This window comes from Paramisgurnus dabryanus, chromosome 14 (assembly GCF_030506205.2).
Source record: "Paramisgurnus dabryanus chromosome 14, PD_genome_1.1, whole genome shotgun sequence".
NCBI lineage: Eukaryota > Metazoa > Chordata > Actinopteri > Cypriniformes > Cobitidae > Paramisgurnus > Paramisgurnus dabryanus.
Genome location: NC_133350.1, coordinates 11,102,658 through 11,128,267, shown reverse-complemented (window position 1 = coordinate 11,128,267; position 25,610 = coordinate 11,102,658). Strand labels below are relative to the sequence as shown.

Genomic DNA, 25,610 nt, shown 5'->3' with positions numbered 1-25,610 from the left:
GACGTTATTTGCTCTAAATTCCTGAATAGTGTAATGTGCAATAAAATATAATTAATCCTGGCGGTTTAAATTGAAAATCTTATCCCAGTACATGTCATCATAGCAAAATGATACCCCAAAATATAATTTTATACCCTAAAATATTAATTTTCACCTGCTGCCGGTAGAGGTGCTAATTTAGTACATGCATTTATTGGTCGTATTTGGTTTAATGGACAAACGACCAAAGCAATCGTATGGGTTGAAGGTTATGTTACCTTTAAGTTGCAAATAAGTTGATCTCTGCACTAAATGGCATTGCTGTGGTTGGATAGTCCAGATTAAAAGGCTGTATTATCCCCTTTTGACATCACAAGGGGAGATTTCAATGACCTATTTGCATGCTTGCAGATAATTTTTTACCAAAACTAAGTTACTGGGTTGATCTTTTTCACATTATCTAGGTTGATAGAAGCACTGGGGACCCAATTATAGCACTTAAACATGGAAAAAGGCACATTTTCATTATATGTCCCCTCTAAGTCATCTTGAGGCCCCCTTCGAAATTTGCTGAGGCCCCCAACCCCCTGGTTGGGAAACACTGATTTAAGGGAGCTATAAGACCTATATATGTCACCACAAAGCAGCTGATTTTAAGCCTGGCTATGTTGCTACTGTTACTTTGTATTTTGTTGTGCAAAATTATGTTGCTACTTTTTTGGAAAGAATATAAATTTGAGATATACACATTTGAACTTCTTACATCTAGGAACTGGAGGTCTGTGTGATTCCTTTCCCTCTTTGGGTTTGTCTGCAACCTCCACGTCACCTTCCTGTGGCTTCGTAACAACCATAGATGTGAGAGATGTAACAAACTGATATTTGAGTGAAATTTTGATAGCTTCGTTCTTTACAGCCTCTTTTTCTGGACCTTCAAGAAGAACACTGAGAGACAAAAACAAAGAGAGAAATCAGACAGACAGTCTAGGCTTACAACAGTTACCCTTTGCCTGACAAAGAACCATGAAAGTTAATGTTAGCAGAGTTTCTTTTCTTTTTTTTTGCAGGGTGTGAAGGGTGGGGGGTCATGGTAATGTACTTGGTTCATATTAAAGGAATAGTCTACTCATTTACAATATTAAAATATGTTATTACCTTAACTAAGAAGAGTTGATACATCCCTCTATCATATGTGTACGTGCATGTAAGCGCTGGAGCGTGCTGCGACACTTCGATAGCATTTAGCTTAGCCCCATTCATTCAATGGTACCACTCAGAGATAAAGTTATAAGTGACCAAACACATCAACGTTTTTCCTATTTAAGACGAGTAGTTATACGAGCAAGTTTGGTGGTACAAAATAAAACGTAGCGCTTTTCTAAGCGGATTTCAAAGAGGAACTATATTGTATAGCGGAACAGCACTTTTGGTAGTACTTCGACTCGGCGCAGTAACACTCTCCCTCTCCCATTATGAGAGGGAGAAGGGGAGCGGATTTTTCAGGCGAGTTGAAGTACTCCCAAAAGTGCTGTTCCGCCATACAATATAGTTCCTCTTTTAAATCCGCTTAGAAAAGCGCTATGTTTTATTTTGCACCACCAAACTTGCTCGTATAACTACTCGTCTTAAATAGGAAAAACGTTGATGTGTTTGGTCACTTCTAACTTTATCTCTGAGTGGTACCATTGAATGAATGGGGCTAAGCTAAATGCTATCGAAGTGTCGCAGCGCACTCCAGCGCTTACGTGCACGCACACAGATGATAGAGGGATGTATCAACTCTTCTTAGTTAAGGTAATAACATATTTTAATATTGATAATGAGTAGACTTTTCCTTTAACAGGTGAATTTGTGGAAAGAATATGAAGGGTTTCCAGGATTCTTTAAAGGCAAATATATTATTGTTTGTATGCGCTATGGTTTCTTGGTCAAAATGAATTCTGTGATTAGGTTAGTCCCGTGGTTGATATGTTAGCAGAGTTTCTTCATTTGAACATTGTGTAGGGTTGAGCGGTGCACAAACTAACACAGGGTTAATTGTAACGCAGCTACTTTACATATACAAGACTAAGCAATCTGTGCTTTTGTTTTTTTTCTCTTACTGTCAGTAGATGATCTCCTGTGAATTTGTGAAAAGTTTTGATGTTTTGGTTAAGATATTGAACAGGGAGTGTTTTGGAGTTATAATGTTTTTTTCTTTTGATTTCTAAGTTGGGTGTGTAAGTCACCAAATCCAACCTTCAATTATTTTAATTGTTATCTTGTTACCTAAAACATAACATAATTTGAAACATGTCAGCAACTCCTACAGTAGTAACTGATAGCTGAAATTGAAAAGTTTTTTACACAGCGGGTTTAGTTGTAACACAGTGGTACAATTAAGCCTCAGGTATACAATGATTATGAAAAATGAAAACACCGTAAATACTATAAATCAAAATGATAACTGTTAATACAATTTTCCATGATGGCCGCCGCTGCATGTGCAGGTGCTGTAGGCAGAAGTAGAGTTCGAACAAAACCTGAAATCTACCGCACAGATACAGGAAAAGTGATTGTGGAAGATGAGTTTTTAAACTTTCTTTCTATTAAAATCAAAACTGTGAAACAGGACGAGATTGTTTTGATGGCTGTGGATCATTTTGGATCAGAATGGATTACAAACTCCACCAAACTGCTTTTTGAACTGTGCCAAGGTACTACTCGTAAGCTTGTGGCCCATACTGGGCCGCAAAAAGACTCAAAGAATGTAAGGAATTGCCTTAAGCTTCTTAATGAAGCTGGTGAAAATGTTCCTCGGTTTGTTTCTCACCATCTTGATGAACTACCACCTGTGACTTTTAACAGCCTTGATGTTTCCTGTTTGCTTGGGAAGATTGAACAACTAGGTGCAGATATTACCATCATGAAACAGGCTGTGGCTTTGCAGACAAACACCTGTAACGATCTGCGGATTATCACCGCAGACATAAATCAACGCATGGGTGCTATTGAGCAGCCTAGACCAAATCTGGAGAGAGGGCCTACTTTCCAAACCAACAAGCCTGTAACAAGTAAGAGATCGTCTACTCCACAGGTCTGTGAGAATACCCAAGTTGGCATGGAGGGCCAGACCAGTAAGAAAGACTCGATGCAGAAGGTGGAGAGTTCCTCCTTGGGCCTGGATGGGCCAAACAGCACTGCAAAGGGAGACCCTCATGTCACGTGGAGTGACGTGGCAGCTACCCCACCCTGGAACTTGGTTCAGAGGACCAACAGCCATTGGAAAAAGGTCCCCGAAAATGCTTCAGTTAAGGCCAAACCACGTCTGCATCCTCCCAAAGGGAAGAAAATTGGTGGCATTGTTGGGACTGGTTCTGCTGGAAACATCCAAGTCATTAAATCTAAGCTGGTGAGTGTATTTGTAACAAAATTCTCACCTGATTTAGACTCTGAGACTTTGTCTAGTTACATGAAAGATAAACTTGGGCGTGAAGTAACTTGTCAAAAGATAGAAACTGTACAAAGCCGGTTCAGTTCATTTAAAATAACTGCAGAGTGCAAAGAAGTGGGTGAAATGTATAATCCAGAGCTGTGGCCTGAAGGCACTTTTGTGCGGCGATTTTATGAATCACGCAAACCCAAGTCTACAGGTGGGCCAATGGCAGTGATGAATGTGCCTTTAATGGGGGCTGGGGTACATGATGCCTAGTGCTAGCCACAGTGATGGTGATCAGAGTGGTGTCATACAACTCACGAGGCTTGCGCCTAGGACAGACTGCTGGGGACAGAGCACGTCGTGTTATTGTTGACCAGCTACTGGAGACCACAGATATTCTCTGCTTGCAAGAGACATTTTTAGCTAAACAGGACCTTGATAAACTCAATTCTATACACATTGATTTCCATGGAGCAGGAGAGTCCACAACGGATTTAAGCACTAGAATGGTACGTGGTAGAATACCTGGAGGTGTGGCCATTCTTTGGCGCAAGAAATATGACCCAATTATCAGTATTATCAGATTAGAGGTGGACTGGTGTATTGCAATTAAAGTTATGCATGATATGAATGTTTTTATTATTTTAAATGTTTATACCCCATATGACTGCTATAAAAATGAAGATGAATATATGAACAGATTGGCATTTTTAAACTCTTATATTAAGGAATGTACATATGCAAATATATTTGTGATGGGTGATTTAAATGCAGACATCTCTGATGACAAATCTCTCTTTGGTCAGCATTTGATGCAGTTCTGTCATGACAGTAAACTGGTTCTTTCCAGCAAGAAATTTCTGCCTGTAGATAGTTATACTTACATCAGTGAAGCATGGCACACAACATCTTGGCTGGATCATGTAATCTGTACAGCTGATGCCCATGATAGTCTGGAGACAGTGGAAATTATGTATGGGTTGACTACTACTGATCACTTACCTGTCTCTATGACAATAAATGTTGATAACCTATCTGGTTGCAGCAGATCGACAGTAGATGGCGCCAATGGGGTCAAAGTGAATTGGGCTAAACAATCTAAAGAGGATGTCATGTTTTATTGTGAGAGAACAGATGTTCTCTTAAGGGAAGTACAGCTACCCATGAATGCTATTTTATGTACAAATATTAACTGTAATGATGATACTCACTGTAATGATCTATGTGAAATGTACAATAGTATAGTGAGTGCTTTATATGAGGCCAGTAGACCTCTACACACTCACCCCAGAAAGGCTAAGAAAACCAAGCCTGGTTGGACAAAGTATGTAGCTGCCCATCAGGAAGCCGCTAAGACAGCTCATAGAGCCTGGGTTATAGCCGGTCGACCCAGACAGGGGCCAGAATTAGAGCATAAGAAACTTACAAATGCTAGATATAAATATGCAGTGCGCTTTGTTGGGAAGCATGAGCAAGCCTTAAGAGCTCATTCTATGGCTGAAAACTTGCTTGGTAACAATGTCACTGACTTCTGGAAAGAGGTAAAAGTTACAAATAGGGCCAAAGCAGTACTGCCATGCCACATTGAAGGGGTATCTGGTGGAGACAATATAGCAGAGCAGTGGAGGCAGCACTACGCAGCTCTGTTTAATTGTATTAAAAGTGAGCCTTATTGTGTGGGCAAGTTAAATGAGGAAGTAATTAATTTTACTCCCAGTGAGGTTTATCATGTTATAGAGCAACTAGCTGATAACAAAGCTAGTGGCAAAGATAACATCACTGCGGAGCACCTTAAGTTAGCCAGCCCCAGGGTAGCAGCTCTACTGTCCATCTGCTTTACAGGGCTGATGACACATGGTATATTGCCAGACAACATGTTGACAGTCACATTAGTGCCGGTTATTAAGGATAAGGCAGGTAAAATAGGGAGTTTGGACAACTATAGACCCATTGCCTTAGCCAGCATTCTTTCAAAGGTGTTAGAAAAGATGCTACTAGATAGACTGAGTGAGTTCATTTACACGACAGAAAATCAATTTGGTTTTAAGGCCAAGCACAGTACAGATCTATGTATCTATGCCTTGAAAGAAGCTGTTGAATCCTACAGAAGGCAGGGATCTACAATATTTCTAGGGTTTATTGATGCCTCCAAGGCATTTGACAGGGTAAATCACCATAAGCTTTTTACTAAACTCAAGCTTAGGGGTGTGCCTGGATGCATCATACGTATCCTGGTTTACTGGTATGCCAAACAACATATGCAAGTTAAATGGGGAAACAGCCTATCCTCATCCTTTAGTGTAGGCAATGGAGTAAGGCAGGGGGGGCTTCTGTCTCCAGCCTTGTTTAACCTATACATGGACAGCCTGTCGAATCAGTTAGGGAAGTGTAAGACAGGTTGTCTGATAGGGAACACTCTGTTAAACCATCTGATGTATGCAGATGATTTGGCTATTATGTCCCCTAGCACTGTTGGGTTCCAGCAGCTGTTAAATATATGCTCTGAGTATGGGGTTGAGTTTGATGTACAGTACAATGCAAAAAAGAGTGTTGTATTGATATGTAGGGCCAAGGAGGATCAGAAGATACATTTTCCAATGTTTTACCTGTCAGGGCAATCCCTCTGTGTATCTAACTGTACGAAATATCTTGGGCACATCATCACTGACAGGATGGAAGATGATGCAGATATGTACAGGCACAGACGAATGTTGTATGTTCAAGCAAATATGTTAGTCCGGAAATTCCATCACTGTTCTGATGATGTGAAAGTGAGCTTGTTTCGTGCATATTGCACCCCTATCTATGCAGCCCCATTGTGGGTCAGATACAAAAAGGAGACCATGCGCAAACTTCAGGTAGCATATAATGACTGCCTGAGGATACTTCTGAACAAGCCCAGGAGTAGCAGTGCAAGTAAGCTCTTCTGTGACTCAGGGCTAAGCACTTTACAGGCTCTCTTGAGGAACCCCATATTTTTTAGTTTATGTTCAGACTTGATGAGTCTCAAAATTGTATCATAGTGATGCTCACAAGCCCCAGGTACAGCTCAGTTAGATATCAATCATATTTGTGGAAACATTGGTATGGGTGCCTGTTAAGACTCTCATGAATCAAAGTATGTTTTTATGTGTGTATGTATTTATTCCCTCTGTTATGTTGTATGTCATGATGTTGGGCCTAGAGCCTGTAATAAAGTTTATATAATATCAGGGGAAATAACTCACAATTATAATTTTTTTTGTCTTAATTATGAAACCCTTTCAAAAAATCTATTTATATGCATTGATGGAAAATTAAAGGATGGTTAGATGAAGGATTGTGGATGAATGTGTCAGATATATAAACAATATCCACATTTAGTATATTGACAGAATTTTATTGAATTATTTGTGTTTAAACTAAATATTCTAGCAGGTGTTACAACAAACCCTCTGTTTGTTACAATGAACCCCAACTATGGGGTAAGTTGTCATGTTTGCACTCCTGTCACTTTCGGTGTAATTGTATGATAACGGTAGGTCCCACAAACAAACTTTAAGTGTTTATTTGTAACAGAAATGTGTGTGTTGATTGTGTAAAAAAATTATTAAACATTTTTTGAATGATAGAGCTACAGCCAAAAAGCGTTAGTTTGTACCACACTTTATTTGTTGTGTCAAGCTACTGTATTAGATTGGGTTGCATTATAAGACAGAATAGTGTCATAGTGTCCAGCTTAAAAAAATAAAGACATCTGTAAATTATAAACTCACTGTTTGTCCAGAAGTTGTTTCACTGTAAGGTAGGCCCACAGTCTTTCCACAAAATCCTCATGTTCAGATGGGACATCAATTACATCTTTTGTTGTTACAGTGTTTTGGTACGTCACCTTACTGCCTTTCTGCACAGCAATAGTTAACATTGTCATCATGAATACTGTTATATAGGGGAAACTTTATGAACTGCTTTAATCCAGAAATATCGATATAAAACATGGGCAGGGATCTTACTGATATTGCGATGACTTCAGTGCTGATGCTCTCCACATTGTTGTCTGTAATTTGTCCGGATACCACAATTTCAGAGCCGTTGAAGTACAGGGCAAAATTGTTCTGCGTAAGATTTGAGACTCCTATGTAGTTAAGTTGAATATCAGTTAGAAGTGGGACGGCAACTTCATCGTAAAAGCCCTACCAAACAAATAAATAGTTAAACATGCTTCAACACACGGCATAATTAAGCATGTTGGTGAGTTTAAAAATGATTCACTGTTTTGCACCTGCAGCTGTAGATCGGCATCAGAATCCTCATATATTCTGCGAGCAACTCCATTATTTTCCAGTGACATTTTTGTTAGGAAATCAAAATTCACATCATATCCGAAACCAAGACAATAGAGGGGAAACTTTGACCCAATGGCCTTTCTCACATTAGACATAATCCTTTCTGTGTTGGTTTCACCTGTAAGAGAGGAAAATTCCTGTTATAATATATATGTTTTAATAATACAATAAACAGTTTTATATTATTATTTGTGCCTCTTTACACTAAATTCATCCATCTAACTGGAAAAATGTGTTGCATTAAATTCTCACCCTTTGATTTACTCAGGAGATTATGGATAACACGGATCACTGTGGATACTCATAACTGTCTGAACTAGTGTTAACCCTGTAAAGCCCACGGTTGTAATATTACAACATCAGTTAAAAGTCTAAAAAAATACCTGTACATGTTTTTTTCTCTCTTTAAAACCACATGTACACAACTAAAAAGTCCTATTGTTTAACCCCGCAGTGATTCTGAATGGTAGACTTTGTAAATAGGTTTGTTTTCCTAGCCGTTAACTTACAAAACCCGCAAACCTGCCTTGAAGAACATGACCTTTTTTACTGGACTAAATAAATCAACAATCATGTAAGTAAAATACCTAAAATATTTTTGTCTGTGATTAGTTATGTGTCTAGATCATGCAGATGTTAAGATACAGCTGAATGTTTTGATTATATTAGATTTTGAGCTTGTTATGTCAATGTTGTAGTTTTACAACGTTGGGTCTGAAGGGTAGCAAAATTTACCTGTGTACCTTACACATTACATGAATTAGCTGTACTTTTAAACTGTTAAAAATCTACTTTTTTAATCATTGTTTTGATAGCAACAAAATATATTATTGATTTTAAATGTCTTTGATTTTAAAGATTATTAAATAAGTTTTTAGGAAATTAATTATTTGAGAATTTGAAAGTCTTACCAATATTTGAAACTATCTGTATCTTATTTTTTTTTATAAAATATTCTTAGTTGGTCCTGTTTTGTTGTCTGGGCTTTGTTTGCTCAAATATCTGTTTGCTGCACGAGGGTCAGGTGATATAGTTCTGGAATTTAGGGTGGAGGGTATAGGCGCTATTAGCATTATAAATAGAGGACAATAAGCTTGCCAGACAGTATTGTGTGAATTCTGCAGAATGGGTGAATTATTTAAAATGTATAAGTCTGATTGGAATTGGTTTGCCTCAAGATTAATAAGCATGGAAATAATCAGTGTGTTTTTGTTTCAGAATGCTACCAGACAGGACTGTCTTATCTACAATGTGTATGATGTCATTTATATCATCCAAATTTGGAAAAAGTGACTTTGAGATGGGACTCCGATATAACTGATGAGGAGGTATGTGATGATGCCTCTGAACTGAAATTAAACACTATGTCTGGCCATATGGTGATTATGTGGACTTCACGCCAACAAAACCAAGCCATTCAAGAAAACAGACCTTGCCCCATGACAGGTATTACTGTCTGAAAAAAGATTTTATCAGTCTCAATACTGATATTTCTGTTATTGACATCACTAATGATGCCATCTCCTTCCATATACCACTGGAGTACCTCCGAAGGTTTGGATCAGAAGACATGATCACAGCTCTGACAGATAACACCAATGAGTACAGTTTTCAAAAAAAAGAGTTTTCCTAAATGACAAAATGGGACTACTATCATTGAACATGTCTGTAAACACAGCTAAACACAGTAAATACTAGTTTTCTTTCAGTTTATCTGGTTTTGTAATAAATTATTTTTTTATAAAAATATGGTTTGTCTGGTTATTATGTATTGTGTGATTATGTATATGGATGTATAGGCTACTGTTATTGGGGTACATAAGCAGTACACGCTGCTAATAAACTCTTAGATGTTATTTACATTTGTTCAGACGAATTTAATTAATTTTAAACTCTGTGTATGTTTTGATAATCGTTCTGAATATGATCTCTAACAAAAATCCTTTGCAAAAATGCAATTATTTCAAATTTCTGCTTAAAAGTTTGTAGAAGAAACCAACCCATATTTAAGAAGTTATAAAAAGAGAATAGGATGAAAAGTTTTTTTTCCCCGGTTTGTTTGTTTGAAAGCAGAGGATCTTTCATTTGATATATTTGTATTTTTATATATTTATAGAAGAAACTTTTTGTGAAAATCACAAAAAAGGCTGGCGGGGAATGAGTTAACTCTTTAGCTTGTGTTCAGTGGCTGAATGTTTGCAGTGATCATGTTTATCGGTGTATTTTTTGCCTGATGTTGGATCTCCATCGGTCAGTAGAATAAGGATTGAAGCAGATCCTGCTTCTGGCTGCTGTTTGAACATATTTACTCCTTCTAACACCGCAGCATTTATGTTCGTGGCTACAAGAAGATAAAAATATTTGTGTTATTGTTCATTACATTACACTTTTCCAATTTTGCCATCTCACATTGAGAACTGACCTCCTCTAGCTGTAATCTTCCTCACAAATGATTTCGCGTCATCCAGGTTTGCCTTGGTAGCTTTAAGGAGTTCACGCTTCCACAAATCAACTTGATGGTCAAATGTGATCAATCCAAAGTGATCGTCTTCAGAAAGATCACTCAAAATCTTTAGCAGTGCCAAACGTGTCTAAGAAAATTCACAGAATTGGAAAATTACTGAAATCCTTATCTCTTTAATGCAGAAGTTCCAGTCCATTTTAGGAGTCTGACTATGAAACCATTAGTAATTTTGTTTTAATACATTTATATTATGTACTGTATATTAAATATTTATTCCAATATTTTTGCATGATAAATATTAAAACTGAAACTCTTTTGCTATGCATGGATTATTAAAACAGTACAAAAAAAAGGATTTGTGAAAATTTTGCAAAGATATTTAACTTGTTATAATCATCATGCTCTCTAGCAACTAATCTAAAGCTTTCATAGGTGGTCAGTAATTCACATTTTATTTACCTGCTCAATTTTTTTGCCGTGCATGGAGCCACTTCGGTCAATGATAAACACCACATTTTTGGGAATACGTGGAAGATCTGAGGGTGCAAAGTTGTGGACGAAATACCCATTTGATACCTGAGAGAAATTAAATGGGATTCAGGATTACTCTTGCAATATTCTTCAGGCAAAATAAGTTAGTATGTTATTTACACACAAATTTATTTTCCCACCCACTGAAACTCACTTTCATTTCACCATTAGGATTTTGTCTCTCAACATCATATGAAATGAGCAGGTCTCCTTTCAGCCCATTTTTATCACAGTCTTTGCATTTGGTCTGCTGCTCTCGAGTGGGGTAAAAGGTCACCCATGCCTAAAATGTTCGGATTGATCACTTGTTCACCTTGTGAAGTGTACACAATATATAAAAATAACTAAACTGTATTTTTATTGCTTACATCACTGTCAGCTCTGGTGGTTTTGATGGCATTGGCCAGATCATTAATGCTGAAACCTCCTATTACCTCCAAGAAGGAAATTCCTGGTTTCTCATGGATGTGTACGTCAATCTAATATAAAGACAAAATAAATATGCTTAAATGCATATGTAAAAGAGACAGCTGTAAACCCTGTATTTAATGCACTACATATAATGTAATAATAGCAGAATCTTTTTTTGTCATACCTTAAAATCTGCCACCGTCTGCATTGGTTGGGCATTGATGAGCAGCTCATATTTGCCAAGGCGACGCGTTAGCAGTTCCTCATAAGTCAACTCAAAGGTGACTTTACTGAGAGCGGCCACATTCACTGATGTTTTAAATTCTTCTAAAGTCCTTCCAACAGACCTGAGAGAAAAATTACACCCATCATATTACTGCTCTTCCTATAAATACATACTTTATAGATGTCTGAATGATATGTGTTTGTTTCAAATGATCAATACTTGATGAGTCCAGCACTTTGTCCTTGTGAAACTGCTTGACTGTACTGCTGCTGAGCGTCTGCTTTCTCCTTCACAACTCCATCATAGCTCTTTCCATCTATGGTCCTGAAGGGAAATTTGCCATTATTTGCTCAACTATTTTTTTTATAATTATAACTATGTATAATAACTGTTATACATTAGGAGACAAGTGATTTGTTCACACTCATTTTAGCAGAAGACTTTATATTTCATGACAACATTATTAGGGCCCGAGCACCGAGGAGCAGAAGCCCTATTAGTTGTGAGCAAAGCCCTATTATTTTTGCTCAGTTTCTTCTTCTTCTTCTCCTTCTCCGAAATGAATCACATTTTTGAGGGCCTATACATGCTCGAAAAATCATTAAACTTTACACACACGTGAGAAGTGACGAACATTTACATGTTGTATAGGCGTCAGAAGTGGGCCTTTAGAAATGACTCGTACGTGCGAGGGTCTTTCCATCGCTGCTTGCAGCTTAAATTTGAATTTTGTTCTTATTTGGTTAAATCCTCAGCCTACATTAAACTTCGACCCACATGCTAGCAAGCACTTTCTCTCTTATCTGTATATTGTGTAATATATTTACCCACATTCTGAATTTACTGATGAAGGCATTCTTGGGTATCTTCACTTCAAAGAAGATCTCCTGAGATTCATTAAGTCTGTTTGCCACACGGCTTGTGATGATTGTGGTGGCGTAGCGACTGGTCACAGTAGAGTTAATGTAGAAACTGTAAATATTCACATCTTGTGTCTGTGTTGAGAAATCAAAAAGTATGAAAGTGTAGTCGTGTAGAAATGGGTGATATATATTTACGCCTTCATTTTGCATGCACAAATATTTACTTTAAAGTAAATATCTGGTCAAAGGACAAATACAGGTTAATGGTTAAATCTCAGTGTGTTCACAAAGTTCAGTTTTACTTTTTGGTAAACAATGAATTTCTCTTGTTTACTATAGAAACTTGGGACCACTATATGATAAATATGCTCATTATTTGTAAGTCACTTTTTATAAGCGTCTGCTTCCCTTCGTGCCCCGCAAAGAAAATGTATGACTTTAAACATTCCAAAACTTAAAATCTGAATTAAACAAACATATTAAATTATTCAATTTAGTGCTGTTGGTTAGTAGCCTTATTTTTCTGAGATTTAATTACATAGAATTTATTAAATTTATTTATTTTAGAAAATATAATTAAACCCGGGCCCCCCATGGGCCACAGCCCCCAGTTTGAGAACCACTGTGCTAAATAAATATACAGTCAGAGCAACCAAACAGATTAAAGTAATGCTCGTCTTTTTAATGAAAAAAAAAGAGTTAAAAAACACACAATGAATAGATATTTAACAATTCTTATAGATTTTAAAATAATGTTATGATAAAAAACATCTATTTAATTCAAATTTCTGTTTATCTTAGACTACTATTTTATTATTTTTTGACATACGTTATAATTCATATGCAGTGACTCTCACCTTTTTAACAGAAGTTGAAGAGGCAGAGATGAGAAAGAAGCCCAACAGAATCAATCTGAGTGCTGGACGAGTCATTGTGACACTGAAGGAAAACTCACAATGTCTCAAAAAATAATGTGTAGCTACAGGACAGAGGGGGCAGGCGAATGTCAAGACCCCATGGTACGCTGATTCTCCTTTGATTGGTTATTATCAAGAGGATGCAGAACCCCCCCCCCCTTCATCTAGTATTTGTAATGTTGCTTCATTCAGAGGTTATCATCTCTACCCTTACGAAAATATTTTTCAAATTAATTTTATTAATATACATTTAATATATAAAAAGCATTTACTTAAGTAATGTTGGAGTATATTTTAATTACACTTGTAGTTTTAGTAGTTTACTTAGTAAGTAGTAGTAGTAGTTCCTTAACCCAGTGGTTCTTAACGTTATTCCTGGAGGCCCACTGCCCTGCACATTTTGTATGTCTCTTTTGTCTGACAGACTCAGTTCAGTTCATGGAGATCTCTTCTAATGAGCTGATGATTTAAATCAGGTGTGTTAAATAAGGGAGACATACAAAATGTGCAGGACAGTGGGCCTCCATAAGGATAAATAACGTTAAGAACCACTGCCTTAACCCACAATGGTGAACTAGCAACTGGGAAGCGAATCCTGCCTGGGCGGAGCCAGGAAATGCTTTTCAGATTTGTAAAATGAATTCATCCAGTACTCTAGGTGGCGGCATTCAGCTTTTAACTCTCCGGTCCCCCACTCCACTGAAATGAATGAGATATGCGAGTTGAAGGCAAATAAATATCAGGGGGGCAGGGTTTCATATTTAGAGAAGCTTCCCTGGGCTCCCCCATTGATTAGTGGACCCCCACTTGCTGTTAGCATTCCATTGACTCCCATTCATTTTGGCGTCACTTTGACAGTGAATAACTTTACATCTGAGGCGTTTAAAGGGATAGTTCGGCCAAAAACTATATTAAACCCATGATTTACTCACCCCCAAGCTGTCCGAGTTGCATATGTCCATCGTTTTTCAGACAAACACATTTTCGGATATTTTAGAAAATATTTTAGATCTTTCAGTTGATTAAATGTAATGTTACGGGGTCCACCCATAGTCCACACCTTCAAGTCCAAAAAAGTGCGTCCATCCTTCACAAATTAAATCCAAACGGCTCCAGGATGATAAACAAAGGTCTTCTGAGGGTAATCCGCGCGGTGTTGTTGTAGAAATATCCATATTTAAAGTTTTATTAACGTAATTAACTACCTTCCGGTAGCGCCGCCATCTTAGTCGCGTCCGCATTCAGGATGAGAGCTTACGCAGCCTACGGAGGCTACTCTGCTGCTGCTCTGTGCCCCCGCCCTCCGAATTTGTCATACGTCACTAAGAAAAGTGCGTACACTACGCTAATACTTTCTCCTGAATACAGAGGAGTCTAAGATGGCGGCGCTACCGGAAGGTATTTATTTACGTTAATAAAGTTTTAAATATGGATATTTCTACAACAACACCGCACGGATTACCCTCAGAAGACCTTTTTTTTATCATCCTGGAGCCGTTTGGATTTAATTTGTGAAGGATGGACGCACTTTTTTTGGACTTGAAGGTCGTGGACTATGGGTGGACCCCGTAACATTACATTTAATCAACTAAAAGATCTAAAATATTTTCTAAAATATCCGAAAATGTGTTTGTCTGAAAAACGATGGACATATGCAACTCTGACAGCTTGGGGGTGAGTAAATCATGGGTTTAATATCGTTTTTGGCCGAACTATCCCTTTAAAGACCATTTGTCCATTACTTATTTCTAAAGAAACATGAACATGTATAAAATGCTCCATTACCTTGTATCTTACGTTATGGCCTAGTAGAAGCAGTTTTTGTAAAAACAGGCTAACGATTGCGTCATAACCTGCGACTCTCTGTCGCACAGTAGAGAAATTACCGTATGGACAGGAGGAGAAGCTCGGAGGCAATCTTTTACTGTCTATGAGGCAATCGGGTGGACATGGAGGCATAAAGTCAAGGGAGAAGCCCATAGAGAGTCCATAAAAGCAACAGGAAAAATTGTTCAAGAACGTTCCTTTTTCTGTTTATGGGTGATTCAGATTACTCTTGGGACAGCTATTAGAAGACTTACAATTGTCAGACAGGTTGCTCACGTGATATCTACGTCATCAAGCTCAGTTTGAGTCTGCACAGTACGCCGACCCCCAGGAAGTGTGGGCATCTAATTGACTTCACTTGTCTCCGTTGAATCCCATGGGGTTGCTGTGTCCATTTCTTTTACTGTCTATGATAAATATGCTGAATCTCCCCACAGTAAACACATTTTTCAAAGTGTCTTTATTATTACAGTGCCTCCGTTATTACTGTTATTGGATATTTTTATTATGTGATTTGAATACTGTTAAATAGCGTCAACTGATATATTACCGTGTTTGGGGCGGCGACGACCTGTTCCTCGTCTTCTTGAAGAAGTGGGAGGAGGAAAGGGAGCTTTCCAAAGGTCGCCGAATCGTGACCTCCCCCGTTCAGGTCTCTCAGTGCCTTGGCCTGATGAACATGAAGCAAGGGCATAGCGTGCAGGGCAGAGGCGGCCTCCCCACAGGCTCTGTAAGCACACTCCGTTAGAGTTGAAGAGTGTCTACATGCCCGTGAGAGAAGGGTTGGTCGGTCCCTCCAGGTGGCAGCCACACCGGCCGGACACAACTGCATCGCAACCGGCCGCTCCACAGTCGGGATACCGATGTAACCTTTAGCTGCCCCGCCGTTGAGGCAGGTGAGGGCTGAAATGGTCAACTCCGAGATGAAAACTGTTTTCCACGACCTCGTCAGCTCATCGTGCAGCTCAGGGAAGAAGGGAACTGGCAGTTGAGAGTGCGTTGTTCTGGCAGACCCAAAGTACCAGTCATCCAAACAAGACGGCTCGGAAGGTGGAAGTGGTGTCCATTCGATCCCGACCGCCTCGACACCCAGAGCGAGCATGGCTGCCAGGGAGAGGATCCGAGTCGACATCCGAGGTAGACAGGCCCCACTCAGATGCTACGGCAGATATCAGGTCCTCAGGAGTACTGGCAGATTCAGAGAGTGACGTAGAACACGCACTCCCCATCTACATCGGTACCGTAAGTTCAAACTCGTGCAGCTCTTTTAGAGGAAATCACTCTTTAGATGTTAGTGTGAGTTGATAAAGCACACAGGGAAGATGCCACGCACACAAATAGAAAATAGAAAAAATTAAGAGGTGGAATCAGTCGCGGTCTCCCCTGAGGTGCTATAGCCCAACCAACGTTGACACAGGAGTTCTCTAAGAGCAGGAAAGATTCTCGATAGCAGACAAGTGCTGGCTTTCGAAGTGAAAGAGCTGATTTGATTCCTGCACCCGCCTCTCTGTAAATACCCGAGCCATGGGGTTGCGCCAGCAGATGCAAATATCTGCATGCCAAGTTCATTGGCATTTTAATAGTTTCTCGAAGCAGATAGGTCGCCGCGAAGCGGTTCCCAATTCGTCGGTCACGACGTGACGTCGTAGTGACCGACTGAAAGGGAACTCAAGTTTACAGTGCATGATGAAATCAGTATAAAACATAGGGGCAAAGGACAGAGCACTGAAATAATGTCACATATATAATTTGTCTGTGTATCTGCAGACTCAAACACAACGTCAAATGCTAAACTTTAATTCATGAATCACTATGATTTGATTTATAATAATCCTTAACCTGGCTGTGAGAAGGGGTGATATTGTTAATGCATAAATGATGTCTTATATGTGTTTTATATCCAAGTCATGCATATTATGGCCTACTACAAAAAGTACAAGTACTGTAGTATATGAAGAGTTCAGATGCACAACCGTTTATTATTCAGACTCTTAATGGATTCTGCCAACAAACGTTATTTCTGAATGACCTGCGGCTGGAATAAAGTAGTATTTTAAGAACGTATAATACGTGTCGAGAACATTAATATCATTATCTCATTATTGGGAGAGGTGGCTTTTGCATTTGAGCTCCTCATATTTAACCAATGTAAACCTATATAATATTGCTAGAGATTTACAGTAGAACATCTATAAAACTCCAGCAAACAACACACAGATGGTTGGAGCACATTATTGCTTTGTAGATTTTATTGTGATTTTGTGAATACAGTAAAATATGTGTCCAACTGCAAGAGGCATTGGTTTGACTTCAGTATGAAGACAGATAAGCACATGGTTAAAATCAAGCAGATTTTTGAGAAGCAAAGAGGCAAATGGTTAAGGTATGCTCTTTATTATATCATATACACATGCTGTGAACTCTACATCTGAGTAACAGTAAAATCAGAAATCTCTCCGTTCATCACAGCCTGGAACGGCACAAGCCAACATCTGACGACTGGAGCTGAAGGAAATCTGTAGTCTGTCATTTCATCCCTATAATTAGCAGATACATTTTTCTATTAGATAAGTAAATGACATCATATTAAAACACCTGAATATTTTTACATACCATGATGCTTTCACATCATTGTCCATTATCTTTAGAGTTGACCCTTGAATCTCCTCATACGAAATTTTGTCTTTTCCTTAAATATTATCCACAGATATTGTGATTACATCACAGACATTGTGGTTATATTTATACATGTTGTGTTTGAATGTTAATGTGTAATTATTTTACCTTCTTACCTAAAATACCTGACAAAGTGACATTTTTTGGTTGTTGCCAAACAGCAGGCCACAGAAACACATCCTTACGTTTCTTATGAAGTACAATAACAACACGGATACTTCCAATCGTAACATCCATTTCATTGTCCCGCAGAATCAATATGATACTGTTGAGATAAAGTAATTATAATACAGAAAACTGAATATTTATTAAAACACTTATTTGGGTGAAACTGCTGTAGTATTTACCCCTCTTGTTCATGTTGGGAAGGTTCCTGGCCCCACAGATACTGAACATTATTCTGGCCATCATTATAATTAATAGAGCTTGTATTTATTGTCAGGTGATGGTTTGTTTTGTAATGAATGATGATTTGTTGGAATCCAGTTTTAGATCCCCTAGACTTTCCATTCATAGAGAACCCTAAGACGTACACAAAATACCACAGTAAAGAGAAGTTGTTGTGCTCATGTTTAACCCTAATATTTAAACATCAGTAGCTGGTATTTTCTTAAGCGTTTTGTTTTCAGATTTGCATTTGTAAAACATTACAAATGCAAATTAAGAGTGGCGTTTTCAACATGCAAGAAGCTTTTTGCATCATGACAAGAAAACCATAAAACAGAGCTGATCTTCATTACCTAATAATAATAATAATAATAACATTATTATTATTATTATTATTATTACTGGTATTGGTATTATTATTATCGTTATTAGTTTTGGGAAAAGGTGTGGTTAATACAGGACAAGAAAACTTTTATTATGATTCATTAAATATCATTTTTGAAATAATGATTAAATGTGGACATTTATTTAATGTGTTTTGATTTACATTATGACATTTGACATTCTTATTTTTTTAACCGATATAGAAATAATACCCATTTCATTCATGAAAGAGATACTGTATATGAAGAGTTTGGTTCCAAAACACAATAAATCCATTTTGACTGATTTCTGTAAAAATTTGTTTTCTATACCAAGAAAGTGAAAAGATGAAAACCACTATTTTCTGTTACAAACTTTCACATAGCATCTTTAGGTTGTAATAAGATAAAAAAAATATATATATAGTTTGATTTTCAAAGATTTATTATTTTTTCCGCAAAATGCAATAAATCCATTACAAGTATTTTTTTTCAAAATGCTATAAATCTATTGAATCGATATATAAATATGCATTCATCACCACCATGTTAAATTCATTTAGTTGACTAGTGGTATACACTGACTAAAAAAAGAAACATTAATGGCATTAATGAAAACACTTATTTTTGATATATCAAGAACACTACTGTTATACTTGGAGAAGGAAAACTGGCGTTGATCACGTTTTGGGAAAAAAGTGAGAAAAGAGGACAGAATAACACAGCGAATATCGGACTTTGCGTAAAATTAAGAATTTACTTTTTAATACTGACCAGATACAATATTCATTTTGGTTGTAATTTTGCCGTTTATCGCGTTTTGGAACCAAACTCTTCATGTAAATATGTATGAATGTCTGACCTAAAGCAGAATCCTGTAGCAGTTTTAGTTTGTGAGGAATAGGGACATCAAAACAAAGCGGTTTCGTCTGACCATCAGCAGGCAGCAGGAACCGATTATTACGAACTGCAAGAACTGCTGTAAAAGAAAACAAAATACAATCTCTTAACCCCTTCAAACTTTTTCCAGTTGATTTTAAGTCTACAGGTCATTATACTTAAACAGTAAATAATTACAAGAAATACATACTGTAGGACTGAATAATTCAATAAGAATGCAGAAAATACTTGTTTCATTGTCCATTCCCCAGGTCTAAATGGGGTAATTATGATATTAAATTCTATATTGCATAATGTCTGAGAGATCTTACACTCACCTGATTGAGTAGGTGCCACAAGTGTACGTGTCACATGTGTAGGTGCCCTGTTCGGAGTATCAAAAGCTATGAACAACAAAAAAGTAAGAAATTTAGAATCAAAGTTCATGGATTTTCATACACACCAGCGTCAGCATCACTTTCAAAATCATCTAAAGGAGGACAAGACATGTAATGTGTTTTGAAATAACTGGATCAACAAATGATTCAAATAATCAGTATAGTAAAATACACCAAATGTTATTTTGGTGTTAACTGTTTCATTTTATCATCTCCTTTCACAAAACTAATAATGCATTATATTATTTTTTGTTCAAGACAGTATTGTACATTTTCATTCATGAGTCTTGACTAAGTAAAGAGCAAATCCAGTGTGACATTTTCAGTCAAAAAATGTAAGTATAATTTCTCAGAGAATGTACTATATAATGTACAACATACTTTGTAGGAATTGTGTGAATAAAAATGCATAAACCAGAAGCGGTTATACCCATAGAGAAAGAGGAGGAGGACGTGGTGAAAGAGGAGGAAGAGGACATGGTAAAGGAGGAGGAAGAGGACATGGTAAAGGAGGAGGAAGAGGAGGAGGACGTGGGGAAAGAGGAAGAGGGAGACATAGGGCAAGGTGACAAGCAGTCTCAGATTAAATTCGAGCCACTCTAGCTGACCATGTCCTTGTCGGTATGACTATGAGGGAGGCTGAGCAATGAGTAAAGCCTAATTTGAGTCGCTTCACCGTTGCCTTCATCTTCAGAGGCTTCAGGGAGGAAAACAGATAGATGTACTTACAGTAAGACTGCTCTGTACAGTAACTTTAGTGTGCATACACTGTTGGACTATGCTACTGGAATAAAGAAATGCATAAAATTGCCTTCCATACAGATCGACATATCAGTAGATGAATGCCAAGGGTGGATCAGGCAAGATAGCCTGTGATGTGGATGAGATTCTCTGGCCTGACCCAGAACAAAAACGGGATGTTGAAGCAGATTAATTTTTAAAAAATGTTTTATAGTTGTGCTGTGTAGCACATGAATGTATAAAATGTGCTAATGCATACATTGATTGTGTCTTTTTTGGTCATGTGAAAAGGTTTTTGAGGGGGAGAACCACAAGCAACTTACCAGTTTTGGATATATTTGAAACAATTGACTTTTGTGAAAAGCGCTATATAAATAAAATTGAATTGAATTGAATTGAATATTGTTTTAAATGTATTGCACCAGTGTGTAATACTATGTTGTAATGTGTATGTTTTTGAAAGCTTGTGTGTGATTTCTGAGGGAAAATGTTGGTTTTTCAGTAAGAGTGAATGGTTTTGAGTGTAGAGCTTCATTTTGACCTGAAAATAGGATGTTTGGAGACTCGTGTGTGAGGCGTTATGATATTGTGTTTACTGTTTTGAGAATATGAGACATCGTTTCAAGAAATGTGTTTAAGCAACAGAGAAAAACTGTAAGATTAAGATGACTTCCTTTTAGTTTAAACATGATGACATTAATTTGAAAAAAGGTACAAAAAGGTTCAAAACTGCACCTTTTCTGTCGCTTTAAAATGTTATACGTTTTGTGGTACAATATTATACCCAAAGGACCTATTGTGTACCTTAAGGAGAAATTTTGTAGCAGTTAAATTTTAGGGGTACAAAACATTTAACTGTACCTTTAAAGATAAAATATCCTTAAGGTACCCTAAAAAGGTACAACATTGTATTATGTTTAGTATAGCTGTATAGGTGGAACCTTAGCAGCGACAGAAAATTTACAGTTTTGTAGCTTTTTCTGTCAGAGTTTGCAACACACATGCCAAATAAGAATAAAAGGTGTAAAAAAAATCTACAAATATAGCATACCGTAATACCCTGAACGGCCTGAAACATGAATCACAAAAGAAATACAAATAAGTGGCACATTTAGCATATTTAGGCACATATGAGGAATTTCAATCGACAATATTAAAATAACTTGATTCAAAATTAATTAAGAATTCTTAGTACATGAATTGTTACCATTTTATGAATAAATTATTAATAATGAAGTCCCAACAGAAAACGATTAAGATAACTTAATTTTTACCAATTTAGTTTAAACATTATTTTGAGACAAAATTTTTAGGAGTTGTTTTTGGTTTGAAGGTTTTCGATTTTAAAGTCATTTGAACAAGCAGCAATAATATTTTTTTTTCTGAGTAAGGATACAATTTCATTTATCCTTCATTTGCCAAATAAAAAAAATAAGAATAAAATGTACAAAACAAACAAAATTGGCATACCGTAAAAGTCTGGATGACCAGGAAGACCAAATTTATGAATCAAGAAAGAAATACAAATAAAAGGGCACATTAAATGGGATATTTAGGCACATTTCAATGAATAATCTTAAAATAACAAAATTCCATGTAACATATAAGAATAAAATGTGTACAAAAACAAACAAAAATGGCATACCTGGAACCCTTAGACGACTACCTTTATGAATCAAGAAAGAAATACAAATAAAAGGGCACATAAAAGGGGGTATTTAGGCACAATTCAATGAATAATCTTAAAATAACAAAATTCCATGTAACATATAAGAATAAAATGTGTACAAAAACAAACAGAAATGGCATACCTCGAACACTTGGACGACTACCTTTATGAATCAAGAAAGAAATACAAATAAAAGGGCACATAAACGGGGGTATTTAGGCACAATTCAATGAATAATCTTAAAATAACAAAATTTCATTTAACATATAAATAAAATGTGTACAAAAACAAACAGAAATGGCATACCTCGAACCCTTGGACGACTAGCTTTATGAATCAAGAAAGAAACACAAATAAAAGGGCACATAAAAGGGGGTATTTAGGCACAATTCAATGAATAATCTTAAAATAACAAAATTTCATTCAACATATAAGAATAAAATGTGTACAAAAACACACAAAAATGGCATACCTGGAACCCTAAGACGACTAGCTTTATGAATCAAGAAAGAAATACAAATAAAAGGACAGATAAAAGGGGATATTAAAGGAATAGTCTACTCATTTTCAATATTAAACTATGTTTTTACCTTAACTAAGAAGAGTTGATACATCCCTCTATCATCTTAGTGCGTGCATGTAAGCGCTGGGGCGCAAAATAAAACGTAGCGCTTTTCTAAGCGGATTTAAAAGAGGAACTATATTGTATGGCGGAACAGCACTTTTGGGAGTACTTCGACTCGCCTGAAAAATCCGCTCCCCTTCTCCCTCTCATAATGGGAGAGGGAGGGTGTTACTGCGCCGAGTCGAAGTACTCCCAAAAGTGCTGTTCCGCCATACAATATAGTTCCTCTTTTAAATCCGCTTAGAAAAGCGCTACGTTTTATTTTGTACCACCAAACTTGCTCGTATAACTACTCGTCTTAAATAGGAAAAACGTTGATGTGTTTGGTCACTTCTAACTTTATCTCTGTTTGGTACCATTGAATGAATGGGGCTAAGCTAAATGCTATGGAAGTGTCGCAGCGCGCTCCAGCGCTTACGTGCACGCACTAAGATGATAGAGGGATGTATCAACTCTTCTTAGTTAAGGTAATAACATATTTTAATATTGAAAATGAGTAGACTATTCCTTTAAGGCACATTTCAATCAATAATCTTAAAATAACAAAATTCCATGTAATATTCGTAATAGATGAATTGTCACCATTTTATGAATATGATTAAGATGACTTCCTTTTTAGGGGAACAAAACTGCACCTTTTCTTTTGGTTAATTTTTGTACATTTATGGGTATACATTAAATTGAAATGTTATCCTTTTGGGGTACAATATTATAACCAAAGAACCTATTGTTTACCTTAAGGAACAATTTTGTACCGGTTAAATTTTAGGGTAAAGGTACCCAATAGATCCTTAGGGTACAGTAATGTCATGCGCGTAATTTGCATGGGGGTTACGGGGGTCATGAACCCCTCAATATAACCACCCCAATATAATCACATAATTTAGATTAAAATAAATATGAAATGTTCCAAATGAACACGTTTGTTTGTTTGTTTGTTTGTTTGTTTTCTTTATTAATTTCATTTGCCAGTAAGAAAGATAGTATTATATTTTAAATAATCTGTAATGTACCCCCCGCCCCGACTACTTGGTATGACCCAGTGCTGTAGTCCAGGGTATACGCAGGTAATACAGTATCACTACCCTCCAGAAAACAAGCAAACCAAAGTTCTTCGTTTACTGATGGATTTATTTGTTTATTTAATTCATCCTTAATCCACCGTCAAACTATTTAAAACAGTAGAAAACATAATATAAACAATCTAACAACACAATCAAAAGAGCAAATAAATCAAGAAATAAAGCATCAAAATTGCACTAACATACCTCGCTGGCTGCATACAAACTGAGAGGGAAATGAATCCAAAACGCAACTTTAAAAGGCATTAATTTTTCTTCAGACTCAGCGATGTACCAGCATAACCGCGAGTCAACGTCTTGAGTCTCTCAGGTGCATCATAGGCTACAAAAATAAATGTGTGCATGTAACCCTTGATCCGCATGACCTTACTTCCTATTAGATGAATCAATCATCATCTTCATCATCACCATAATAAATAATAATAATGACAGACATGGGATGCAATTGGTATGCAAAAACGTAAAACAAATATATCAAAAGGGAAAACAAACAAACAAAACCAATACACTTAAACAACAGCTAAATACAGCGTATTCTCACTTCTTTTTTAGGCGGATTTGCGTATACCCACTTCTAAACAGTGATTTAGTGCAGGGGGTATACGCAGGTATACACTGTAAAAAAAATCTGTAGAAATTACAATGTTATTGCAGCTGGGTTGCAGGTAATTTACCGTAGATTTAAATTTATGTTATTTACTGGCAAAAGTTTGTTAAAAGTTAAATAAATTTTAAATATTAACAAGTCTTTATGTTTACAGAATAAAACTATACAATAACAGCCTCATGCAAAGCATTCTGGGAACCAGAAATCATCATCAACCTTTTTCTGTTTTTTGCTTCAGATTTTGTTCCCCAGAATGTTTTGCTTGATGCTGTTTTTTTAGTTTTCCTCGTAAAGACAAAGACTTGTAAATGTTTAATGTTCATTTAACTTTGAACAAAATGTTGCCAGTAAAAGACATACATTTAAATCTACGGTAAATTACCGGCAACCCAGCTGCAATTTCTATGGAATTTTTTTACAGTGTACGGCGTATTTCCACTTCTCTTGTAGCTAATTCAATCGCATTATGTGAATAAACGCAAATATACCCTAAAACACTCAGTGAAATAAGTTAATATGCGAGAGGAGGACCGAGGGACCGGATTCCCTTGAAATATTATTAGCCAAAACGCCATTGGGCTAGGTTGCCGTCATTCTGACAGTGTCCAACGCAGTTGGATTAGAGAACTGTCAATCACAACCTGGTTCAATGTCTGCCATCATTAATAGGAAAGATGAAGCGAACTACTGAAACCTTTTTTTCAGATTTACAAACAACATCGCAATGCTACATCCCCGTTTTTATCTAACAGTTCAAGCTAACGATAGTAATCAACATCAGTGTTGTTAGCCAGCAGCTCAGCTAACGATTGCCAAGCGCCCTCGTCCGCTCCATCTGCCTCTCACACCCCAAGTCAGCGAGGATGCTGACAGAGATTCAGCCTGTCCCGCTAAAGTTTCCAGCAAAGATGTCAAACAAAGTTAGCACTGTTAAATAACAGGAACTTTTAAATTATGTTAATAACTTATCGCAGGGCTCGAAATTACAGTTTGCCCGGCCATTGTTGTATGTCAAAACTGCACTGACAATGAATCTGTTTAAAATCATTAAATCAGTTATTTGTTATGTCATATTTAGAGCGGCACTACCCAACTACAGTACCTGACATTAGGTTCCTTGACTAAAATATATAAGCATCAATTTAGAAACCCTGTATTGGGTTAAGAGTGTCATATGTTGGAAAAATGTATTTAAATACAGATTATTTTTATAAAAAATATTG

General features: G+C 36.9%; 2 protein-coding genes across 21 annotated transcripts in view; both read right to left on the bottom strand.

Moving 5' to 3' along the window:
- Positions 1 to 13,227, bottom strand: part of LOC135718705 (inter-alpha-trypsin inhibitor heavy chain H3-like) — a 68,884-nt gene extending 55,657 nt beyond the window's left edge. For 4 of the 5 annotated variants that reach the window (XM_073811837.1, XM_073811840.1, XM_065240871.2 and 1 more), the window contains exons 1-13: positions 13,075 to 13,227; positions 12,186 to 12,349; positions 11,574 to 11,678; positions 11,313 to 11,475; positions 11,086 to 11,196; positions 10,872 to 11,000; positions 10,646 to 10,762; positions 10,145 to 10,313; positions 9,953 to 10,063; positions 7,659 to 7,840; positions 7,390 to 7,569; positions 7,153 to 7,280; positions 743 to 924 (exon numbers count right to left, since the gene is read on the bottom strand). In XM_073811837.1, the coding sequence (XP_073667938.1) occupies positions 743 to 924; positions 7,153 to 7,280; positions 7,390 to 7,569; positions 7,659 to 7,840; positions 9,953 to 10,063; positions 10,145 to 10,313; positions 10,646 to 10,762; positions 10,872 to 11,000; positions 11,086 to 11,196; positions 11,313 to 11,475; positions 11,574 to 11,678; positions 12,186 to 12,349; positions 13,075 to 13,149 (1,816 nt within the window). In that variant the 5' untranslated portion in view covers positions 13,150 to 13,227. The remainder of the gene's footprint in view (positions 1 to 742; positions 925 to 7,152; positions 7,281 to 7,389; positions 7,570 to 7,658; positions 7,841 to 9,952; positions 10,064 to 10,144; positions 10,314 to 10,645; positions 10,763 to 10,871; positions 11,001 to 11,085; positions 11,197 to 11,312; positions 11,476 to 11,573; positions 11,679 to 12,185; positions 12,350 to 13,074) is intronic. The other variant, XM_073811839.1, reaches the window with a different exon arrangement.
- Positions 13,228 to 17,179: 3,952 nt separating this feature from the next.
- LOC135718709 (inter-alpha-trypsin inhibitor heavy chain H3-like) overlaps positions 17,180 to 25,610 on the bottom strand; it is a 36,520-nt gene continuing 28,089 nt past the window's right edge. For 5 of the 16 annotated variants that reach the window (XM_065240893.1, XM_065240900.1, XM_065240898.1 and 2 more), the window contains 11 exons: positions 22,380 to 22,400; positions 22,216 to 22,236; positions 22,050 to 22,070; positions 21,875 to 21,883; positions 21,456 to 21,473; positions 19,604 to 19,669; positions 19,249 to 19,365; positions 17,985 to 18,159; positions 17,754 to 17,902; positions 17,575 to 17,650; positions 17,180 to 17,498 (listed from right to left, as the gene is read on the bottom strand). In XM_065240893.1, the coding sequence (XP_065096965.1) occupies positions 17,384 to 17,498; positions 17,575 to 17,650; positions 17,754 to 17,902; positions 17,985 to 18,159; positions 19,249 to 19,365; positions 19,604 to 19,669; positions 21,456 to 21,473; positions 21,875 to 21,883; positions 22,050 to 22,070; positions 22,216 to 22,236; positions 22,380 to 22,400 (788 nt within the window). In that variant the 3' untranslated portion in view covers positions 17,180 to 17,383. Of the gene's footprint in view, positions 17,499 to 17,574; positions 17,651 to 17,753; positions 17,903 to 17,984; positions 18,160 to 19,248; positions 19,366 to 19,603; positions 19,670 to 21,455; positions 21,474 to 21,874; positions 21,884 to 22,049; positions 22,071 to 22,215; positions 22,237 to 22,379; positions 22,401 to 22,545; positions 22,567 to 25,610 lie in introns of all 16 variants that reach the window. The other 11 variants (XM_065240887.1, XM_065240892.1, XM_065240891.1 and 8 more) reach the window with 6 other exon arrangements.